Here is a 24,051-nt window from a genome sequence, read left to right on the forward strand (position 1 = left end):
AAACTGATGTTCATTCACCACATCCATGTGACAAATAGAGCAGGCTTATCTCCTAAAACTGACTACTTATAGTTCATTATCTACCATGTTTCTGCTTCTCTCTCAGGACTCTTACTTTTATTTTCTTAACAGAGTTGCCTAGAAATAGCCGATTCTCTTTATCTTCCCGACAAATGTCAGAGGAAGGGAGGGCAGAACATCCTTTCCTATTTTTCTAAACTCTATCATCATTTATAAGGCGCTACTAGACGTGTGCAGCGCTGCACAGATACAAGAGAGTCCCTGCTCCATGGAGCTTAGTATCCAGACAAGACAAACATACGTGACACCATAAGTCAGTGGGAAGTGCATTTATTGTGGAGAAGCGGTTAGGTCTTAAAAGCAGCCCAAGAGGGAGCAGCATGCACCGACTCAGACAGTCTGTTCCAGGCGACATGGCGCAGCAAGGTGGAAAGCGCAGAGAAGGGAACTGGCCCAGGTACTGAGAGCTGGCTATATTGAGAATTCATTTTTCTGCTTTTTTTTTCTCTCTTTCTCCCTGTGCCTTCGATTCCACCCCCTTGCCCAGACAGAATTCTTGCATGGCAATAGGCAAGCCTCATAGGCTTAAAGCCTGGAGAAGCGCTTCCTGTGAGGTGCCCTCTAAGTGCTACTCATTGGTCAACAGGGGCCACTACAGTAGTTGGGTGGCAGGCCCAGTCCCAAGCATTTCCCACAGGCATGGAACCTGCAGCTGGATCTCCCACGCTGCAGTGCACAGCGCTGGGTCCTAAGCCTCAGGGCCAGCTGACACAGGAAGAATGTGTTATGTTCCAGAAGAAATTATACTTACATAAACAATTTTTTGTTTCTGATGAACAGTTCAATTACTGACACGCTTGAAAAACACTGGTTTGTGGATATGAAAAACAAAGAACCAACCCTAGAAAGAAGGTAGATTGCAAAATAAATTTATAACCCAAAAATCCTCAAAGTCTAAAGTTAAATTTTCCTGTTTTTATTTTTTTTTGCTTGCTTGCTTTTAGTTATTGCCATTGCTTCCATTCACAGTACCGTAAGAACATTACTTACATGCAGGCAGGCATAAATAAAAACTCTAGTAAAGATAGGTAACAAAGATGCAAACAGTGCTCAGGAAACAAAATGCACTTTCTGAACTCACCGCTACCCCTCGCTCACAGGTGCTTAGAGCATCACTGAGAGCTAGTAAAGTTACTTCTACCAATTCTTGAGTGAATTTATTGCAATGCAATAAATAAGGACATGAAAATAGGTATGATTTCAAGTAGTTACCTGTTTTGTATACCGCTGCGATCTAATTTTACACCAAAAAAGATAGCTCCAACTATCAGTGCCAATATAATAGTAACTACCACCTGCAAGAAGACAGGAAACAGATCTCTGAGCTTCAACCCATGGAATGAGGTTTTGCAGCACAGAACACTAAATGTAAAACCACAGGGAATCTAAAGCAGTAAACATGCAGTGTTAGGAGCAGGAGTTTGCTGTCAAGAAAAGGCAGAAGTCCAAACATAAAAAGTTTAAGCATTTATGCTTGATTGGCATTTTACTGATAAAAAGCATTTTATCAGTAAAATGCCAATCAAGCCAAGTCTAGTAGTGAGACCTGCCTGAGCTTGAAGGATCATCGCAAGCCACTTTCATTACTTAGGATAGAGAGGGAATCTTCTGATGCTGGTGTAGCTTTGTAATGATGATCCTTCCTTGCGCCACCCATGCCATGAGCGCACCAAACAAGTTAGCAGGTTACATCAGTTTAAAGTCACCTATTTAACAGGCTACTAGCCAGGATTTCTTTTGAATTTGAATAATTCACTTTAATTTCACAATATAATAATAATAATAATATTTTTATTAAAGTTTAGCCTGCTTTTCCTAATGATGCTCAAGGCGGCTTAGAGCATTATCAGAGTTCAGGTACAAGACGCTACGGGCCTTCCCGAGTTACCTATCCCCCTACCTAAACTCCCTCCCTCTTCCCCTCTCCTTCCCATCCTTATCCTTTTTTTTTTTGTTTTTCAGCTTACTTCAGGACCAGAGCTGAAGTAAATTGGGCATGCCAGTTGGCTGCTGGCGTGCGAGTCATCGGGACAGCATACAATGGCGCTGTCCCAGCCCGCTCCCCGCACTGCTCCTCCCTGCCCAGACCCGGCCCCTGGCCCGCCCCTTTAAAAGAGGCCTGGCACTTGTGCGCATTCTGGGGTTTACGCTCATGGCTGGGTCTGTTTGAAAATGCCTGTGGTGCGCACAAGGCCCGGTCACGCAATAAGGGGCAGATTTTATAAATCTACGCACACGCGTACTTTTGTTCGCGCGCCAGGCGCGAACAAGAGTACGCGGGATTTCAATAGATACGCGTGTAGCTGCGCGTAGCCATTAAAATCTGGGGTCGGCGCGCGCAAGGCTGCCCAAAATCGGCAGCCTGCGCGTGCTGAGCCGCGCAGCCTGCCTCCGTTCCCTCCGAGGCCGCTCCGAAATCAGAGCGGCCTCAGAGGGAACTTTCCTTCACCCTCCCCTTACCTTCCCCTCCCTTCCCCTACCTAACCCACCCCCCCGGCCCTATCTAAACCTCCCCCTACCTCTATCCCGAAAGTTACGCCTGCTGGAAGCAGGGGCTTGCGCACGCAGGGAGGGTTTGGGGTAGGTTTTCGGGGGGTACGCGCGTATCTTACGCGCGTACCCCCCGAAAACCTACCCCACAGTTTCTATGTTTATGGAGTAGATTTTATAATTTTGCGCGAGTGCGAACAAAAGTACGCTGGATTTTATAAGATACGCACGTAGCCGTGCGTATCTTATAAAATCCGGGGTCGGCACGCGCAAGGGGGTGCACATTTGTGCAACCTGCACGCGCTGAGCCCAGCGCGCGCCACCTGTTCCCTCCGAGGCCGCTCTGAAATCGGAGCGGCCTCGGAGAAAACTTTCCTTCTGCCTCCCCTCACCTTCCTCTCCCTTCCCCTACCTAACCCACCCCTTCGGCCCTATCTAAACCCCCCCCCTACCTTTGTTGGCAGATTTATGCCTGCGGAAAGCAAGCGTAAATCTGCGTGCGCCAGCGGGCTGCTGGCGCACCATCACCCGACCCAGGGGCTGGTCTGGAGGCCTCAACCATGCCCCCGGGCTGGCACCACGCCCCCGGGCCCGCCCCCGAAACGCTGCGTCACTCGCGGCACGCCACCCGACACGCCCCTCCATGCAAGCCCTGGGACTTATGCGCGTCCCGGGGCTTGCACGCGCCGCCGAGCCTATGCAAAATAGGCTCGGCGCGCGCAGGGGGGGATTGGGGTAGGTTTTTGGGGGGTATGCACGTACCCCTTTGAAAATCTACCCCTATGTGTGCAGGCCTTTTAAAATTTGGCCGTTAGCTTGCTACCACCTTAAAAACTCTGTTGAGGGCGTTTGGTAACAGCAGACGAGTTCAACAAGTTGCACTTATACCACCTTCCTCCTGAACCTTCCCAACTTCATACATTCCAGTGGCAGAGCAAGATCCCAAAGATCCCAAAATCCCAATGCATTCTCAAGTGTCCAAGAAAAGGTTAAGAATCTGCATTATTTTGAGAGCGAATCCAAGGGACCGTTTAAGGAAAAGCATCTTTGCAGTCATCAAGTACAGCAGTCAACGAGCTGGTCTAGATTATTTTCTATTACTGAGCAATCGTGATCCATTCTTGTGAACTGTACAAGGATTGCATTATATAACAAAGATGTACCTGTGCAACTGAAGTTTGAGGATTTCTGATTAGATTGGTTAATGATCTTTTTGTTACCCAGTAGAGCTGGTTAAAGAAGCCACTTGTGTAAGTAACTTGATTCATGAATCTTGACCTTTTCTGCTTATTTTTCCTGCTGTTCTCAATTGTTTGTAGTTCCTTCTTTGTATCCATATACTGCCTGGATTCCAGGTACTGCCCATGCAGTTTATTAACAAGAGAGCTCTCCTGCTTTTCAGAGTCATGTTCAGGTAAAGAGTTGGTCCCTAAAGAGAACAGGATGATAGCGTCAATCTGCAATTTGTTTGCAAGAATGCATTTTATACAGTGGTCGTGGTCACCCAGGGCTGACTCAGGCATAGGGTGCCACATTCTGAAGGCACTTAAAAACTGGGACTCCCTCTGCCACTGACCCTCTGCCTATCGGCGCCATAATCTTAAACCCGGCCCTACAGTCATCCATAATCCCATATAATAAGAGTCTTCAAAATGAAAACTGACGTCTAGAGCTTAAAATGACAGAATATAATGCCCAAGGAGGCAAAGTTTGAAGGCCTTATTTTCAAATATTTGTCCTCATTGTCATAGAATGGGAGAAACTCTTCTAACATTACTGTAAAAAGGGAAGTGGGGAAGGTGGAGCAGAGGATAAGTTGATATTTTAAATATATTCTTTTAATTCCATAAACAACAAGCTGTCCATAGGATTTTGACTTATTAAATGTTTAATTCTGCAAGACCGTTCTTTTAATTTAAACAATTGTACCAATACTTCACGAAGTGTTTGCATTTTTTTTTTTTTTTGCCGGAGTTAAGAGACTGTAGCGTTGTAGTATTGACCGAAATGGAAAATGTCCCTGGCAAACTCATACCAATGGCAAACAGCTACCATCCATTGTAAATTATCTCAAACTTTCACAGTTCACTAGTGAAGAAATGGAAATGTTTTTGAGAATTAGGGAGGCAGGAGAAAGATGAAGTATGAGTCTCAGTAATCAAAAAGACTGAAGGGATAGGGATTTTAGTAAAATTGTGCTCCCGTCTATCAATAAGTCCAGATTTATGAATGAAAATGACTTTCTAGTTTCATTGGTAAAACGATGGTACCAGAGCATAACTTTGATATTGCTCCCTGAATTTGAAGTAGAACTAATTTTTTATGGATGTTGATGAATTATTCTGTCACTTCTGTTAGGTTCTAAGACAGAACTTACAGGGAAGATAGAATCATTGAATGATTCTCTCTCTTTCTCACACACAGAGTTTACATATGATTAGATCATATGGGCCATGAATAGTCTATCATCTGTGATATGAACATAATAATATATCTGAGATTCTCTTGGATCCATTAAAGCTCATTCTGGAAATGTTTTACCTTCAAGAAATGTGTAAACACTGCCAAAATAAGAGTGTGGGAATAACTGGCTTGCAAATTTTGCTCTTATAGAAGACAGGTTGATTTTTGGATCATGACAATTGTGAAACAAGAAGGTGGGTATTCTATTACGGGGTATCCTGGTGTCTCCTACTACATTTTTTAAAATTCATTTATTCCCCCCCTTTTCCCTTCTCTACCTCGACAGCATACCAGGGTGATTCTAGAAATCCTCGCCGGCTTCCATGGGCTGCAGAGATCTCTCCTCTGAGATAAAGCCTTTGCGCTGCCCCTTATGGCTGGAAGGAGCTTCCACAGTAACAGAAGCTGCACTCTCTACATCATGTTTGCTGTGCACTTGACTTCAGCCAGCCATGACAGTCTCAGACAAACAAAACATACACAGTGCTATGGCCTGCAATGTGAGCCTAGCCTGACCTTACTTAGTTAGATAATGATCTCAAAAACTAGGAAAAAATCCTATACTCCTAAACATCATCTGCTCATGGAGTGTGATTCAGAAGGAGAGGGAAGTGCCAGTAAATGTTCAAATTATGCCCCACCCACCTGCATCACAAGAAGTAAATACAAAATCTGGCCCAAACTTGGTTCTCATTATTATTGTGACATTTAAAAAACATGAGGGTCAAATTTGGATAGATTTTTTTTTAAATTCCAAAACGTAAAAGTTAACTGAACCCCTGCTATTTATTGTATTGGTTGAGAACATGAAGTTCACCTAAATTAAGCATTTCATATCCTTGGGCTTGAAGCTACTTAACATGATGCACTTACATTAGCTCATTTATTTATTTATTTATTTATTTGCTTTTATATACCGACATTCAACATGTGTTATTACATCGGTTTACATGGAATGAGATAAGTGGGTTACATTGTAACAGGGTATGAAACTTGGAGAACATAATGGGGGGAGAGTAATTTAACAAGCTATTAAAGGATAACTTTATCTCTTATCATCATTTAGGTATATAGAAGCTTAACATTCTGCGTTAATTGGGTTTCAAAATATGGCTTGGGTCTGTGGGGTTTCCTTTAGAGACAGAATCTGCACTTGTGCTACTCAGGTTATCCAAATCATTACCTTTGTTAAAATTTACAGTGCCCAGGATTTCTTGGTCTCCTCTGTTTGCAGTCACAGCTGTAGATTCCCCATTAATAACATCCAGAAAGAAATCAGCTGGGTTATTATAGGATTCACATTCATATCCTTTAAAGAAAGAAAGGTCAAAGAATTATACGTAGCAGATGTATCACAACATTGCTTCTGTGGAAATTAAAAATAATTATTGTAATTCTCTGTCCAACTTAGCTTATATTAGCAGAATGGTATTCTTTAAAGTTATACTTAGCTCTTGCTATGCCTGCAAACAATTGTGGAGCCAAAGTCAAGATTTCTTAATCAGACCCTAACCATTATCAGATTTTGAATAAAGATATGTAATGGCTATTGCAAAATTTGCTCCCTGCACTAGATAAAATATAATGATGAAAAATACTGAAGTCTAAACAATCCTTACATATGCAGAGTACCACTATGCCAAAGCCGAAGAATTAATTGCATTTGGTAGAAAATAGAGATAATGATTCGTGACCCTTTTCCTGACCTGTTAAACTGATCATGATCATGTCTTAACATGTATTACTGACATGCTTGCTCTGTATTCTAGAACTTATATATGTCTTTGCTGTGTATACTAACTTCTGGAACACCCAGTGAGAGTTTGCTTGAAGTGTGATCTTCCCCGTGTAATATATTATATTAGAGAAAATAAAAGTGGTAACACATTGTACTGCAACTGATTTTTTTATTTTTATTGTGGAGCAAGTTAGAAGGAAAGATAAAAAAATGCCCACACTTCAAGTACTCATTTGTAAGCCCTTTAAGGTAGGGACTCATTGTACTTGAATATAGTGATCTGTAAAGCACCCTCACTTACAGCACTATACATAAAAAGCCAAAATAATAATAATCTTTGAGTTATATGAAGATGATTGTAAGGTTAATACCTGCCATTGATGTCATGATGGTCATAGCAATTTTCAAAGCTTTTCTAGCTGTTTAGCCACAGAAAAAGTCCCACTGAAAATTGGTTACCTCTAGGTAAAAGCACCCTCTCTGTTCACAGTGCAGGTACTTTTACCTGCATCCATAAAGGGGCAGATTGAGGCAGAGGGAGAGAAAGTCCAAACAGGGCTTTCACTTTGAAAGCTCCACATGAACTTTCTTCAGGTACATTTTGTATTTGCTTGAAAATAGATGCAAATGTACACAAATACTCTGAACTCAGTGCACCCCTGCCGGCCTAGTTTTCAAAGGGAAACCCTGCGTGGAGTAAGCCCTACTGTGCAGCCGGCGGCAGAAGAAGGGGCTTCCTTTGCGCTGCTGGTGGCCAATGGAGAAATCCAGTGAGAGAGACTGGCATCGGCTCAACCCTCGCACATAAGAGAGGAGGCTGCCGCTTCGGTCTGGGCCACGCTGCTTATGGGAGAAGGCTGGGCCACACGGCTGAAGAAAGGACAAGACTGCTGCTGGTGTACTGTGCACATTCCAGGAACAAAGCGAGAGGGTGAGAGCATGTGTGTGTGTAAGCAATCAACAGTAACTCACGTGAACCCCGAATGTAGCGAATTAAAGTACAGTGGCAGATTACAAATATGACAAAACAGAATGCCAGTGGTACTGTGCAAATATAGAAGAGATGCTTAAGATGTTATTGACCAGTCATAATAGGCTTCATCTTGTAAGCAAAATTGCTGGATGGTAAGCCTTATCTTTAATCATCGGTCAAAGTCCCAGGTAATAAATCAATTTTTTTGTATTTTTCATTTGCTATGTGTGTAATTCATGCAATTCATGTAATTCCAATAACTTAGCTTGTAAACATCGCTGAAGCCATAGGTTGTCAACACGCCCGACATGGGTCCATGTTTCGCATGCTCATATTTGTAGTCCGTCTGGATTCAAGAATTCAACCATGGCGTTTCCGCATACAGAAATGTATGCGGAAATGTACGCAGAAACGCCATTGTTGAATTGCTGTCTTGAAATGTTTTATTGATGTTTAGGAAATTTTAATAATTTTTAATGTTTTTAATAATTGTATATTTTTTGTAAGCTGTTTTGAAATATTTGTTCTATAAGTATGGTTTTACTCTCATGATATTTTATATTTCTTGATTTTATAGTTTGATGTTTAATATTGCAAGGTGATATTTCGGTTTTTCCATTGTTGTACTGCATGCAGAGTGTGGCTTGTTGCGGTTTCCAGGTCAGTTTTTGTCTCCATGTTTCTGTTTATACTTTATGATCTCTTTATTCCGTGTATGGTGAAGATTTTTTTGTGTTCTGCATATCTGACAGAGGTGAGGAATTTATCTAAAATGTAGTTTCTGTATTGGGATGTATAGCAGCCTGATTTGTTTTGTTTTCCTGGTAATATTTGCATTGTTTCCTTTTCATAGATAGGGTTGTTAATGTTTGAGTGCTGGCATAGTGCTGTTTTCATATGGGAGGTTTTCTATATTGTAATTCAGTTTACTTAAAGCTTTCTGAGGGCCAACATGCTTTACAATAGTCCCAATACCATATGGATGCAGGTGTTTTTTCTTGCAGAGTTTTCTGGTTAGTACCATAACAGTGCATATAAATAATACACATTTTAAGTTATATTTTTACTTTAGAACACTGAATGTTCTTTTTCATGTAAAATCTGTTACTATAAATTTTTTTTTAAATTATTTGGGAGAAGGGTAGAGCCAGGAGTGTGTGCAAAGCTGTAAGCTTTTCCTATGACACCTAATACCCTTGCACCAGCCCTGGCTGCACTGACTCCACAAGAGAAAGCAGGATTCATCTGGAGCTATGCTAATTTGGCTTAGTGGATCTCACCAATCTTGGCCAGGGCTTAATTTCCTCTTTTTTCCTCTTTTAATAAGCCCAGGGAATAGTATGGGTCACTTCTGGTCCCCCCCTCTCCTGATGTTGGTAGGCAGAGCAGAGCCTGCCTAACATCAAAGCAGCAGACTGTGTAGCCTGCAGTTAATGGGAATGCACTAGAGTAGTGGGAGGGTTACGAAGAAGTGGGGGCAAGCTACAGGCACAGGAAGGAAAGGGGTAAGCAAGGAGAAAGTGCCTGTGCAGTATCGGGGAGGCTTCAGTCTGAGGTGACTGTACTGAGCTCTGAGAGAAGGAGCTGACTGTGGAACCAGCGAGATTCCTAGAGAATGAGATTGGAAAAGGGAGGGGCTGCTGCAGAATGGGGAAGGGCTGGCAGCAAGCAAGAACTTTACAGCATGATACAGCAGTGATGGACTGGGGGCGCTCACTGTGTGAGCACATAAGCAGCAGCACAACATTAGCTTGTCAGAGAGAGTTTGTGTGTCTGTGTCAGAGAGCGTGAGAGAGAGACTTACACCCATACACACTTTGTCTGTGAGAGAGTGTGTGCGTGTTAGTATCTCTCTCTCTGATACAGACACACACACACTCACTCAGTGTGTGTTACTGTATTCATCAGGAAAGGAGTTCATCACTGTATCCATTAGGAAGGGTATCCGTTTACAGTATTCATTATATGAGGAAGAAATCGAATCATTTGCAGAAGGCATTTAATCATTAGTGGGAATTGTGAGTGGAACATGGTGGACCATACCCCAGCACGTTGAAGGACATATATCGGATCATCAGTGATTGGGGACATGCAGTTTTTTCTTGTTAGGAGATTATGAGGTTATATTTTGACCATTAAGTAGTATTAGCATTATATATAAGATGATATGGTGTGAATTCACATATTATAGGTGATGAAGGAGATAACATGAAGAGTTGGGTATCTTTATGTTATGTTTCTGACAAGAAATAAGAGACATATTTATCTATATGTTTTATACAGATTGTATAGGCTTGTTGATTGTTATATCCTGTATGTGCCATTTTCCGCTCCACACTATAATAGATATGAAAGAATGTGGTTAGTTTCCACTATTGATGTAAAAGCAGTAATATTGTAAATGGTGTATTAATCTCCGCAATGTTATAATTAGTTGTGGCATCATTGCATTTATGTTCCACCTGTTTCTTATTCTAGATGATATGATGCATAAGACAAATGTTTTATTTATTTTATTTGGTGATGGATGTTTTTAAGGTATGAACGTGGAATGAATGTGATGTGTGGTGTACATAGTGGTTAGGTATTTGTGTATTACTGATGTTGTATTTGGATTGCATTATTTTGGAACATAAATATAGACTCTCATTTATTTCATTTGTGATTAACATAAGACTTACCATACTGGGTCAGACCAAAGGTCCATTAAGTCCAGTATTCTACTTCCAACAATGGCCAATCCAGGTAACAAGTACCTGGCAGGATCCCAGGAATTTGTGTATACTACCATCCACCTGGCCAAAATGGTGAGACAGACATTGACATGCTAAAAGTAATTAGGGACGTTAACCAAATTAATAATGAGTGCAGTAATAATGAGAGATTTCAATTACCCCAATATTGACTGGGTAAATGTATCATCGGGTCACGCAAGAGAGATAACGTTCCTGGATGGAATAAATGATAGTTTTATGAAGCAATTGGTTCAGGAACCGACGAGAGAGGGAGCAATTTTAGATCTAATTCTCAGTGGAGCACAGGATTTGGTGAGAGAGGTAACGGTGGTGGGGCACTTGGCAATAGTGATCATAATATGATCAAATTTGAATTAAGGATTGGAAGGGGGACATTATGTAAATCCACGGCTCTAGAGCTAAACTTTCAAAAGGGAAACTTTGATAAAATGAGAAAAATAGGAAAAAACTGAAAGGTGCAGCTACAAAGGTAAAAGGTGTGCAACAGGTGTGGACATTGTTAAAAAATACTTTCCTAGAAGCACAGTCCAGATGTATTCTATGCATTAAGAAAGGTGAAAGCAAGGCAAAACGATTTCCATCCATGCATATTAGTCTTTCACCCACCATCACATACAGCTCTTTCGGATTATTGCACCCTAGATGTATGACTCTGTACTTCTTGGCATTGAATCACAGTTACCAAATCTTTAACCATTCCTCTACTTTTCTTAAATCACTTTTCATTCTCTCCACTCCTTCAGGCTTGTCCTCTTTGTTGCAGATCTTGGCATCATCCTCAAAAAGGCAAACTTTTACTTCTAACCCCTCCGCAATGTCTTTCACAGCAATACTGAATAGAACTGGTGCCAAAACCAATCCTTGAGACACTCCACCTAAACCACTTTCTCATTAGAGCAGGTTCCTTTTACCATTACATATTGTCTCCTGTCAGTGGGATGGGGCTTAAGTTTAGCCAGGTCCCATAGCTAAGTTTAGCTGGGTAAGTCTGGTCATAGTGAAGAGCAGTCCTAAATTATCTGGGTATGTGCTACCCTGACCTCTTTAATTAATCAGTATCTTAATATAGGCATTTCTTTGAGATGAATAGCCTTCTATAGCATACAGTTCATGAGTAAGGCATCTCCATCACAGAAAAAGGGACTATTTGTATGGGAAGATGAATGAATTCAACTCATACAGAGATACTATAGAATAATTTCTCTTTTCAATGTTGAAATTGTATCTTTGGATGCAGACTGCTTTCTAACTCCTCTGCTTGCTTTTATCTAACTCCTCTCCTTTTCCTTTTATCCTGCAAACCGCAGCCTCTAGAATGGACTGCTTTTCAGAAAAAGAAACATAAATGTAGTGACTTATTCCTGAATTTCGATGTTGCTAGAATGTACCAATTAAACTTACCAATAGTTTTAAAATAGTCTATAGCCTCGGTAGCAGGACCATGGTACAGCATCTTTCCAGCAGCCAGCAGTGTCAAACTATCGAAGAGCTTGAATATAGAATATCGGGGCTGGTGAATGGAGAGAATCATGGTTCTTCCTTTTCTGGAAAGCCTTCCAAAAGACAGATTTTAGTGAGGGCCACACATTTTTTAACATTTTCTATGAAACTTCCTAAATTATTCAGACAGTGTTGACTGAAGGAATGGATTGACTTGTCCCTCTCCTTCCCCCCCATCTCCCCTAAATCCCCAATCTGTCCCTTCCATCCCACCTGCTCCTCTTTCCCCACCCTTATCATCAGTAAAGTCCTCTTATCCCTGTTTCTTTCTCTTCTCCGAGAAGAAGGTGCACTTGCATGCATCTGGTCTCTAGCTGTGTGTTTCACCATCCTGCATTAGGAATCACATGTGGCATCTGTAGATCTTGCGTTGTTCTTGTGGGATGTACCAGCACCAAGTGGTTCCCATTGAAAGACTCAAACCACGTGGCTGTAAATTGCATGCATTATTTGTTTCTAATTGTAAACTTTTAATTCTGTAAACATCTACTAATGCTCGCACAGTTAGAGCCTTATTTTATTTTGTTTTGCTATTTTTTTGAGCTTTTGTGTTATTGTTTTATGCTATTATTTTGTATGTCACGTGGATTTACTTTCTGTAAGAATTTGCGATTAATCAAAACAAAAACTAAACTAAACTAAGCAAAATTTCCCCCATCAGTGGGGGAAGAAAGGATGGACTAGAGATGTAGGTGGGGGTGGAAGGAGAAGATTGGGTCTGTGGGATTGGCTACAGCACTGGGAAATGTCCTGGTATCCAGGTACATTAGTCCAACCAGTTAAGTTCTTTAAGTAATTGTTACAATCATGTAGACAGGACACTGCTAACTTAAAGCTTGTTGTGTTAACTAGTGAATCTGATTCCTTAACAGCCACAGAGAATGAACAGTTTGAGTCAATATCAGGAAGAGTAAATGTGCAAAAAGCCATCTTTATATTTTGTATTAGCAAGCAAATTAAACATGCTTATTGTATGTACATCTATCCTTACAGAGTTTTGTTTCCAAATATTAAGGATGAATTAACTGGCATCTGTAAATATGGATGTGGTACCTCTCTGCATTAGCAGCTAGATGTCTATAATATCCCAGAAACCAGCTAGAAGGAATACCACAGTCATCTCCTCCTCCCTAGGCTGGTTAACTTATCTGACTAACTCTACTCTTCCCCAAAACACCTCTAGCCTGCCCCCAGAATGCTCCTGACCTATGTGGCTAAATTCTAACTGGATAGCTAGTTATCAGGCTCAAGTTTATCTGGCTAAGTCTCTCAATATACCAGTTTTGCCATTTAGACAGAACTTTTCAGTTATCAGTCTAAATGGCTTTTGAATATTACAAAAGGCAACAAATCTATATGTTAGGAAATTAAAGAAGAGTAAGAGGAAAAAAGAAACCGATCTGATTCTCTAAGGAGGTGGCTGAAAAAATTAAGGCAAAAAGAACAGCATTCAAGAAGTATAAAGGATCCCAAAAAAAGGAACACAAGGAAAAATATCTGTTAAAACTGAGGGAGTTGAAGAAAGAAATCAGGAAAGCAAAAAGTCAAGCAGAAAAAAGGATTGCCAAAGAGGTAAAGAGAGGAGACAAAACATTTTTCAGATATATCAGAGAAAGAAGGGAGGTCCAAAGTGGTACAGTGAAATTGAAATGTGATAAGGAGCACTGTGTGGACAGTGATGAAGAAATGGTAGAAATATTAAACAAATACTTCAATTCAGTGTTTACTAAAGAACACCCTGGAGAAGGACCTTTGCTGGTTGACAAGACCATAGATGGAGATGGGGTAGATGAAACTCCGTTTACAGAAGAGAATGTATGGGAACAGCTAGGAAAACTGAAAGTGGACAAGGCCATGGGACCGGATGAGTTTCATCCCAGGATACTGAGGGAGCTCAGAGATGTGCTGGCGGGTCCACTGCATGACCTGTTCAATAGATCCCTGGAAACGTGAGTGGTGCCGAGTGATTGGAGATGAGTGGTGGTGGTCCCGCTTCATAAGAGTGGGAGCAGAGAGGAGGCTAGAAACTACAGGCTGGTTAGCCTCACCTCAGTGGTGGGAAAATGAATAGAGATTTTGCTGAAGGAAAGGATAGTGAACTATCTACAGTCAGGAAGATTGCTGAACCCAAGGCAGCATGGATTTACCAGAGGAAGGTCCTGTCAGACAAATCTGATTGATTTTTTTGACTGGGTGACTAATGAATTGGATCAAGGAAGAGTGCTCAATGAGATCTACTTGGATTTTAGCAAAACTTTTGATATGGTCCCACAGAGGAGGCTTGTGAGTAAAATGAGAAGCTTGGTAATGAGCGCCAAGGTGGTGGCATGGATTACAAACTGGTTGATGTATAGAAGTCAGTGTGCGATGGTAAATGGAACTTAGTCAGAAGAGAGAGCAGTGTTAAGCGGCATACCACAAGGATCGGTGTTGATACTGGTTCTGTTCAATATCTTTTTGAGCGACACTGCAGAAGAGATAGAAGGTATAGTTTATCCGTTTGCGGATGATACTAAGATCTGCAACAGAGTGGACACGCCAGAAGGATTAGAGAGAATGAGACGTGATTTAAGGAAGCTTGAACAGTGGTCAAAAATATGGTAGCTAGGATTCAATGCCAAGAAGTGCAGAATCCTGCATCTGGGGTGTGATAATCCAAAAGAGCTGTATGTGAGGGTGGTGAAAGGTTGTTGTGCATGGACTAAGAGAAGGACCTTGGAGTGATAGTGTTTAGCGATCTGAAAACAGTGAAGCAATGTGACAAGGCAATAGCTAAATCCAGAAGAATGCTGGGCTGCATAGAGAGAGGAATAACGAGTAAGAAAAAGGAAGTGATAATTTCCTTGTTCAGGTCATTGATGAGACCTCACCTACAGTAATGTGTTCAGTAGGGATGTGAATCGTTTTTTGACGATTTAAAATATCGTCCGATATATTTTAAATCGTCAAAAATCGTTAGAAGTGATATTTAATAGGAATTCCCCGATTTATCGTCAAAAATCGTAAATCGGGGGAAGGGGGAGGGGAAGGGAGGGAAAACCGGCACACTAAAACATCCCTAAAACCCACGCCGACCCTTTAAAATAAATCCCCCACCCTCCCGAACCCCCCCAAAATGTCTTAAATTACCTGGGGTCCAGTGGGGGGGTCCCGTTGTGATCTTCCACTCTCGGGCCACGAGTGCGTTGATAGAAAATGGCGCCGGCGCTACCTTTGCCCGGCGCCATTTTCTATCAACGCACTCGTGGCCGAGAGTGGAAGATCACAATGGGACCCCCCCATGCAAAATGGCGCCGGCCGTACGGCAACACGATTCGAGTGCAGGAGGTCGTTCCCGGACCCCCGCTGGACCCCCAGGGACTTTTGGCCAGCTTGGGGGGCCTCCTGACCCCCACAAGACTTGCCAAAAGTCCAGCGGGGGTCCGGGAACGACCTCCTGCGCTCGAGTCGTGTTGCCGTAATGAAAAATGGCGCCGGCCATATGGCCATATTGCCGTACGGCCGGCGCCATTTTTCATTACAAGCAACACGATTCGAGCGCAGGAGGTCGTTCCCGGATCCCCGCTGGACTTTTGGCAAGTCTTGTGGGGGTCAGGAGGCCCCCCCAAGCTGGCCAAAAGTCCCTGGGGGTCCAGCGGGGGTCCGGGAGCGATCTTCTACGCTCGTGACGTCGGGGACAGGAACCAAAATGGCGCCGGCGCCATTTTCTATCAACGCACTCGTGGCCCGAGAGTGGAAGATCACAATGGGACCCCCCCACTGGACCCCAGGTAATTTAAGACATTTTGGGGGGGTTCGGGAGGGTGGGGGATTTATTTTAAAGGGTCGGGGTGGGTTTTAGGGATGTTTTAGTGTGCCGGTTTTCCTGCCTTCCCCCGATTTACGATTTACACGATATTTTAAAAAACAAAACCGCGACGATCCGATTCCCTCCCCCCCCAGCCGAAATCGATCGTTAAGACGATCGATCACATGATACACATCTCTAGTGTTCAGTTCTGGAGACTGTAACTCAAAAGGGACAGAGACAGGATGGAAACAGTCCAGAGAAGGGTGGCCAATGGTGGGGGGTCTCCATCAAATGACATGAGGAGAGATTGAAGGACCTAAATATGTATACTCTGGAGGAGAGGAGGTGCAGGGGAGATATGATACAGATATTCAGATACCTGAAAGGTTTTAAAGATGTACAATCGACAAACCTTTTCCGTTGGAAAGAAATCAGTAGAATTAGGGGTCATGAAACAAAACTCCAGGGAGGACAGCTCAGAACTAACTTCAGGAAATATTTCTTCATGGGGAGGATGGTGGATGTCTGCAATGCCTTTCCAGAGGAGGTGATGAAGACAAAAACAGTGAAAGAATTCAAAGGGGCATGGGATAAACACTGTGGATCCCTAAAGGCTAGAGGATGGGAATGAAGAAAAAAGTGCATGGGGGTAACTTGCTGGTGCGGTGGCTACTGCCCTTAACCAATAAGCCTACATACTGTTAATGCAACTCTATCATTGCTGTCTGCTTCAACAGCAGGGGGAAAAGAAAAAAAGGCGAATTGGATTCAGACAATAAACAAGGACCCTGACTTTTTCAGTCTGGGGAAACAAATAAGAAACAAATAAGAATGCGGCTGTTACTACACTTATCCCTGATATTTTTATGCAACTCCAACATTGCTCTCTGCTTCAACAGCAAGAGATAATGGGGAATTGCACTCAGAAAGTGGTCTGGGAAACTGATAAGTATGGGGATGACCTGTATGGTGCGGCAGATACTAGTATAAGCTTGCTGGGCAGACTGGATGGACCATTTGGTCCTTTTCTGTCATCATTTCTATGTTTCTATGACCTCACAAGATTTCTTTGGATTTGTTTTTGGAGCTTAATACTACAGACTATCAACTAATTGCTAAAAAGACTTTTTTGGTGACTTTTCTCCTTGAATTGGATTGAGATTGTTTCCTTAGAATCTTTTCTACTAAAATGGATTCCTTGTTTCTGAATGGGAAGGAATGCATGTATCTTGATGTGGAAACAGCTACTCAGATGAGGTGAAAGGTTTTTAGACTCTTCAGTACTTTAGATTTCAAATTTAGATAGTACTACCTTTGTACATGCAAGGGCCGATTTTGAGATATCCCCTATGTTTTTTGGGACCCTGATCAGTTTTCTGTTCTTCACCAGAATTAAAACAAGAAAATATATACTTGAAGTGATTTAGAATTGGTGGTTTTGTTTTTTCTTTGATTCTTTCTTATGAAGTGTATTTTTTGTAACCCTCTATTTTTGTAATTGGTGGGCTAAAATTAACAAGCAATTTACTTAATTTGATTTATAATTTTGTTTCTTTGGATTGTATTGCCAAACTGCTGCCAAAATGTTTATGTATCTTGATTACTGAAAGTTTATAAATATAAAAAAATGATATAGGCAGAGTGTAGTGGTGGCTGGAAATGCTGGTGTTCATAGCAGTGGTTGCTACTCTTCCCGCTCTAGAAGGGAGGTGGTGGTGCTTAGGCATGTAAAAAGGAATAGAGTGGCTCCTGGAGGCTCTGATGCATGAGAGATGGGGGCTCCCTGAATGTGAGTGTGAGATGCCCTCTAGTTGTGTGAAACTCACAAATATGTCCATTTTTCTGGAAAGGTGAAGGCTAAAGATCCTGGAAAAGACCAATAAAGAGTTTGAAAAGAAGCTTGAGATAGATGTAAAAACTAGTAATAAAACCTTTTCCAAGTACATTTGAAGTAAAAAGCCTGTTAGGGAGTCAGCTGGACTGCTAGAAGACCAAGGGGTAAAATGGGTAGACAGGGAAGACAGGGAAATAGCAGGAAAACTAAATAAATTCTCTGCCTTGGTCTTTACTGAGGATGCTGAGGACATACCCACATCAGAAACGTTCTTTGATGGTGATGATTCTGAGCAATTAAAGCTCATTATAATGAAACTGAAAGATATAATATATCAAACTAACAAACTAAAGAATAACAAATCACCAAGACTAGATGGTAGTCACCCCAAAATTTTGAAATAATTCAAATATGAAATTGAAACTTGTTGCAATATAACACCAATTTTTAAAAAAGGGCTCCAGGGTTATCTGGGAAACTATAGACCAGCAAGCCTGACATCAGTACCAGGCAAAATGTTAAAAGCTATTCTGAAAACCAAAATTGCTGGCCATATATACATGGCTATGTGGGGAAGAGTCAACATAATTTTAGTAAAGGGAAGTCTTGTCTTACCTATCTATTACATTTTTTGAAGGTATAAACAAAGAGGTTGATAAAGAAGAGCCAGTATATATAATGAATTTGTTTTTTCAGAAGGTATTTAACAAAGTTCCCCAAGAGAAGCCGCCTCATGAAATTATCAAGTCATAGAATAGGAGGTAGTATCTCTTTGTGGACTGGCAACTGGTTAAATATAGAGAGTAGGACTAATTACCCAGTTTTCCAAATTAAAAAATGTCAATAGTGGCGTGTCCCAGGGATCCTTACCAAGACTGGGCTTGATATAGCGCCCAAGTCAAAGAAGTCACATGAAGATCAAAGTCCTAGATTTCACAAATACAGACTTTGTAAAATGGGGAGGTACTTTGAGAAGGAACTAGAAAACTGGGTGAAGTGGAACCACAGAGGGCCAAATTAAAAAGAGCCATTATTAAGACAACAAATCTTTATGTAAGAAAAATAAAAGTAGGAGGAAAAGGAAACCAATATAGTTCTCCAAAGAGGTGGCTGAAAAAATAAAGGCAAAAAGATCAGCATTCAAAATTACAAAGGAACTCAATAAAAGAGAGACAGGGAAGACTAACTAGTAAAACTGAAAGCGAAGAGGAAAGAAATCAGGATAGTAAAAACTTGAATGGAAGAAAGAATAATCAAAGAGGTTAAGCAAGGTGACAAAACATTTTTCAGATATATCAGAGAAAGGAGAAAGTTCAGAGGTGTTACTGTAAGATTAAAATGAGGCAAGGGTCATTGCGTGGAGAAAGATGAGGAAAAAGTAGAAATATTAAACAAATACTTCAGTTCAGTGTACACTAAAGAAGACCCTGTAGGAGGACCATTGCTGGTTGGTAAGTGTGCAGATGGCAGTGGGGTAGATACAACTCCATTTATAGAAGAGAGTGTTTAGGTGGAACTAGCAAAACTGAAAGTGGATAAGACCATAGGACCTGATGAGATACATCTCAGGATACTGAAGGAGCTCAGAGAGGTGCTGGCGGGTTCACTAAAAAACATATTCAATCGATCTCTGGAAACGGGCCAAGATTGGAGAAGGGTGGTGGTGGTCCTGCTTCGCAAAAGTGGGAACAGAGAAGAGGCTGGAAACTGCAGGCTGGTTAGCATTACCTTGGTAGTGAGAAAATTAATGGAGATGCTGCTGAAAGAAAGGATAGTCAACTATCTGCAATCCAATTGGTTGCAGGATCCAAGGCAACATGGTTTTACCAGAGGAAGATCATGTCAAAAGAATCTGATTGATGTTTTTGGTTAGATAACTAGAGAATTAGATCAAATACCGTATTTCAAAAAGGATAGATACAGGATGGAAGCGTCCAGAGAAAGGTGACCAAAATGGTGTGGGGACTGCATCAAAAGATTTATGAGATGAGACTGAAGGACCTAGGTATGTACACCCTGGCAGAGAGGAGGGACAGGGGAGATATGATACAGACGTTTAAATACCTGAAGGGCATACATGATGCACGGCAATTAAGCATTTTCCAGTGGAAAGAAAGCTGTAGAACAAGAGGACATAATATGAAGCTCCAAGGGGGTAGAACTAACATCAGGAAATATTTCTTCATAAAAAGAGTGATAGATGTATGGAATACCCTCCTGGGCAAAACAGTGAAGACAAGAACAATTATGAAATTCAAAAGGGTGTGGGATAAACACAGAGAATCCCTAATGGCTAAAAGATATTAATGAAGAAAATGATAACCTCTGTTAACTGGGGTAACCTGCATAAAGCGACAGTTACTACGCTTAACAGAAGGCATGGGAGGGGGGTAATGGAATGGCACTTACTACCCTAAATTTGTTGCCAGAGGATAGGGTTAGTGCAGTTAGTGTAGCTGGGTTTAAAAAAGGTTTGGATAAATTCTTGGAGGAGAAGTCAATTAACGGATATTAATCAAGTTGAGTTAGGGAATGACCTCTGCTACTACTGCTACTACTGGCATCAGTAGCATGGGATCTTCTTAGTGTTTGGGTACTTGCCAGGTTCTTGTAGCCTGGTTTGGCCACTGTTGGAAACAGGATGCTGGTCTTGATGGACCTTGGTCTGACCCAGTTTGGCAATTTCTTATGTTCTTATGTTATACATGGGCTGGTTATAGTTATGATACAGATATAGACATCAATGCCATTTTTATCTAAAACTGTTACATCTTATGAATTTGAATTGAACTGGACTCAAATCTTTTTTATTTTTTTACTGTTGCTATATTGAATTTGTCAGTGAAAATTCTGCTCTGTGATAATGACCATGCTGTAGAAATTGAACTGGGTTCCTGTTTATACTCTGTCTACCTCCAAACAAAAGCATTATGTGGTTGATTGCTGTGGATAACGCTTGTCTATTTTTTATAATCTCTGGGAATAGTATCAAATTTATTTCAGTTTTTCAGGCCTTGATCCAGCCTGGGAGAAACATGGTTACACGTAAAAGAGGGTTTTTTTTGTTGTTTTTTTTTAAATTGATCTTAGTGTTGTAGAGAGCAAAATCCCAGCTTGTCTGTGCATAAATATTTAGATGATAAAAGGGTGACTGAAGGATGATTTAGAAGAACAGAATCTCTACTGTGCTTTGAGAAGAGTTTCAGAGCAAATATTTACAAAATTCCTAGCTGATTTCAGTCTCCTCTGGCATGCAAATCCTCTCTGGACAGGTCTGAATCAGCCCTGTAGTACTGGGCTAGTATGAACTACTGCATCTATGTCAAAAGCAGCCCTAAATCAGTGTTGTGTTGGTTCTTACTTTTTCAGGAGCATTAACACAGCGCTGGCAGTGCTTGCATCGAGGCCTGTGGTGGGTTCATCCAAGAAGAGAACTGGGGGCTCAGTAATGAGTTCCATTCCGATGTTGGTTCTTTTTCGTTCTCCACCTGATATCCCTCTTATGAGCTCACTTCCCACCTACGACAAAGAGTTTGGGTTTGTTGTACCAAGAAAATTCAGACATTCAGCATTTCCTATTCTGCATCAAATACCAGATTCTAAGACAGAACGGGACACGGTGTGAGCAGAGATGTAAGTGTAACCCCTTTTCTTAGGACACACCTTGAAAGAGGTAAGGGGCCATTTTCAAATGCTGCAGAGTAGGAAAAAGTGGCTGTAACTAAACATCAGGATTCTTTAGTGGGATCTTCACACAGTCTCCCATTAAAAAGTTCACTTGGTGAGTGCAGTTCCAAAACAACAATAAAGTTTACTGATGTCCAGAAAATAAATAAGACAATACAGGATGTATCAAAAATATTAAAATTGTTTGTATAGTTACAAAATCCCAAATCAACAAAGTACAGCTTCTCATGTACCTTGAGTAATTGAGGAAGGATAAGGTGAAAATTTTCTCTCTTTTAGTCCTGCTAAATCAGTCCAAAAAGGTGGGTTATTTCCTCCCTGTCAGCAGATGAAGACTGAGAAAAAAAAGCTCAAAGCTGACTTCACTCCCCTTATAGGGGTTGTTACTACCTTCAGTTCTTCAGTATCCTATGTCAAAGCTAAGCCAACCAAAGATAATTGTTTGTTTTGGTTTCCAAATCACCACCATAATCAAAACCTGATGAGGCCAAGAAACTTCCTTCCATGGTCATTAACCCGGGAATTAGATAATCCCTACACCAAGTTCATGATTAGGCCAACTACCTTCAAAGTGGGCAGCAATCACTCACTGCTAATTTTCTGAATTTGTCCAACTGAGAGCCCTTGATTGTTGTGGCTTCTGGATGGAACTGACTGGACTAAATGAAAGGAAATTAACAGTTAAGTTTAAATTTCAGTTTCCTTATTGTCCATGCCAGACCAGTCCAAACCAGTGAGACATATCAAACCTCGAACCAGACCAGGAAGGAGGAAGCCACAATAGCTCTCAGGATTCCTGTGTCCAAGGCATAGCCTTTCTCGGCCTGCATACTCACACTGAGATTCTTAGAGAAGGAATGCAACAGAGACAAGAGTGCTGCCCTGCTGTTATCCTCTGGAAAGACAGGTTTGATTCTGTCTTCATGGAGTCCTCTACCCTCATTGAGTGGGCTTGACAGCCTTCTGGGTCTTGCAAACTCTTGCTGAAGCAGGCTGAAGTGCTCATCAACTTGATTCTTCCTGAAATCAATACCTTAGAAACCACTGTGCTTTAATAGAACACATCAAAGACCTATCCAAGAAAAGGCTGGACATCTACAAACATCTCAGAAGTGACCTACAATAGACATGAGAATGGCTGTCTCTGACTGGCTTACCTTGTTCTACTGTCTCACTGTTATAAATGAGAAAAGCCTGATTCTGACAGAAGTGGAACACTACCCTTAGTAGGGGTCTAGTATTGGGCTCAAAGATACCTTTTCCATTAAAATTGCCAAAGGCCACCAAGAAGACTGACTTCAACATCAACTCAAAGAGATGCCGTATGAGGCTTGTGAGGAAGAGAGGCCAGATCCCTTCAAAACTAAACTCAACTTCCAAGTTGAGTAGGCCTTCTACAGTGGAAGACTAGAACTCCTCACTCCCTAGAAAAAGGTGAGAGAGTAGCAAAACAGCTACCAGCAAGTCAAACAGGTGCCCTCTGGATACTGCGGACAACTGGACCCATCCTGTAATTCATCCAACTGAGGCAAGAAACACACTCCCCTGCTGAGCTAAGAAAGCCAGCTGCCCCTTCCTCTCCTGGATCCCTTTGGCTGTCTCTTGCCAGCTCCTCTGAACAATATCTCCCCTAGTGGTTCGTGGAGTCACCTTTATATAATTTGATCCAAGACTCACCCTTTAGAGAATGGACCCTGAATATAACTCACAAAAGAAATACACACCATTAGAACTTCCAAGTGCTAGACATTTCCACATTTTACTCTCTGACGGTGCTTGGTAGGCTTTTACTTAAGGACATAACTTCATGTAGAATTAGAGATATCCATACTCTTAAACTCCCTCCACCCCCTAAATCACACTTACCCTTCCATTGGGATCTCCAAAGAAAGGAGCAGGAGCTTCTGCCCCGCTGGCTCCCATTTGACAATAATGCCCACATCGGCACCATTTTTGAACTGGAGCCAGCGGGACAGGAGCAAGCGGGGATCACTCCTTCCCCTTTCTTCATTGGAGATTCCCACGGAAGGGGTAAGTGTGGTCTGGGGGAGAGGGAGGACCATTTCTTCTTTTGAATTTTATGTTTAATTCAGTTCAGCAAATACAAATGAACCGAATTAAACATTATAAGAAACCCAAATTTTAAAAACTCCCTGAAATGAAAAAAATGAAATGAAATTTTTTTCCCTGCATATCCCTGTATTGCAAAACTGATCCATAAACTAGGCCAAAACATATTTAAAACAATATTGAACCATGATTTTAATGGTTGATAATACATTGTTTTAGTTGCTATTCTATTTTTTTTTAGAAAGTTTCTTTGACACTTGTAGTTTCATTCACTTTGGACCCCGTCATAAAGCAGGGCTGGCTGGCCCAGTAATATGGAACTCACTGCCCTAAGAACTGCATTTTACTCAGATTTAAAATGCTTTAAAAGGCAATTAAAGACCTATTTATTCAGGCAAGCTTTCCTGGAGCCAGAATAGCATCTTTCCTTGCAGGCTTATAATATTTATCAGTATTTGTTTTATTTGAAGGAACCTTTATGTTGTTTTGTATTTATTATGTATGTTATGTTGTACCCTGCTTCGAACTTTGGCATTGGCAGTACGGTATATATATTTTATAAATAAACAAACAAATAAATAGAGTCTTCTCTCTGTGCTTCTCTCAGGTACAATATATACAGGACAGTATGGTTATTCCCAAAAAGATAGGAAAACAGTATGGATCAGA

The 24,051-nt window shown here is 41.4% G+C and overlaps 1 protein-coding gene across 2 annotated transcripts in view; it reads right to left on the reverse strand.

Moving 5' to 3' along the window:
* Nucleotides 1–24,051, reverse strand: part of LOC115095664 (ATP-binding cassette sub-family G member 2-like) — an 88,073-nt gene that overhangs the window by 19,905 nt on the left and 44,117 nt on the right. For both annotated transcript variants that reach the window (XM_029609681.1, XM_029609682.1), the window contains exons 7-12: nucleotides 20,987–21,144; nucleotides 11,903–12,054; nucleotides 6,218–6,343; nucleotides 3,735–4,000; nucleotides 1,294–1,376; nucleotides 833–922 (exon numbers count right to left, since the gene is read on the reverse strand). In XM_029609681.1, coding sequence (XP_029465541.1) covers nucleotides 833–922; nucleotides 1,294–1,376; nucleotides 3,735–4,000; nucleotides 6,218–6,343; nucleotides 11,903–12,054; nucleotides 20,987–21,144 — 875 coding nt within the window. The remainder of the gene's footprint in view (nucleotides 1–832; nucleotides 923–1,293; nucleotides 1,377–3,734; nucleotides 4,001–6,217; nucleotides 6,344–11,902; nucleotides 12,055–20,986; nucleotides 21,145–24,051) is intronic.

Source organism: Rhinatrema bivittatum, chromosome 7, assembly GCF_901001135.1.
Source record: "Rhinatrema bivittatum chromosome 7, aRhiBiv1.1, whole genome shotgun sequence".
In the NCBI taxonomy this organism is placed as follows: domain Eukaryota; kingdom Metazoa; phylum Chordata; class Amphibia; order Gymnophiona; family Rhinatrematidae; genus Rhinatrema; species Rhinatrema bivittatum.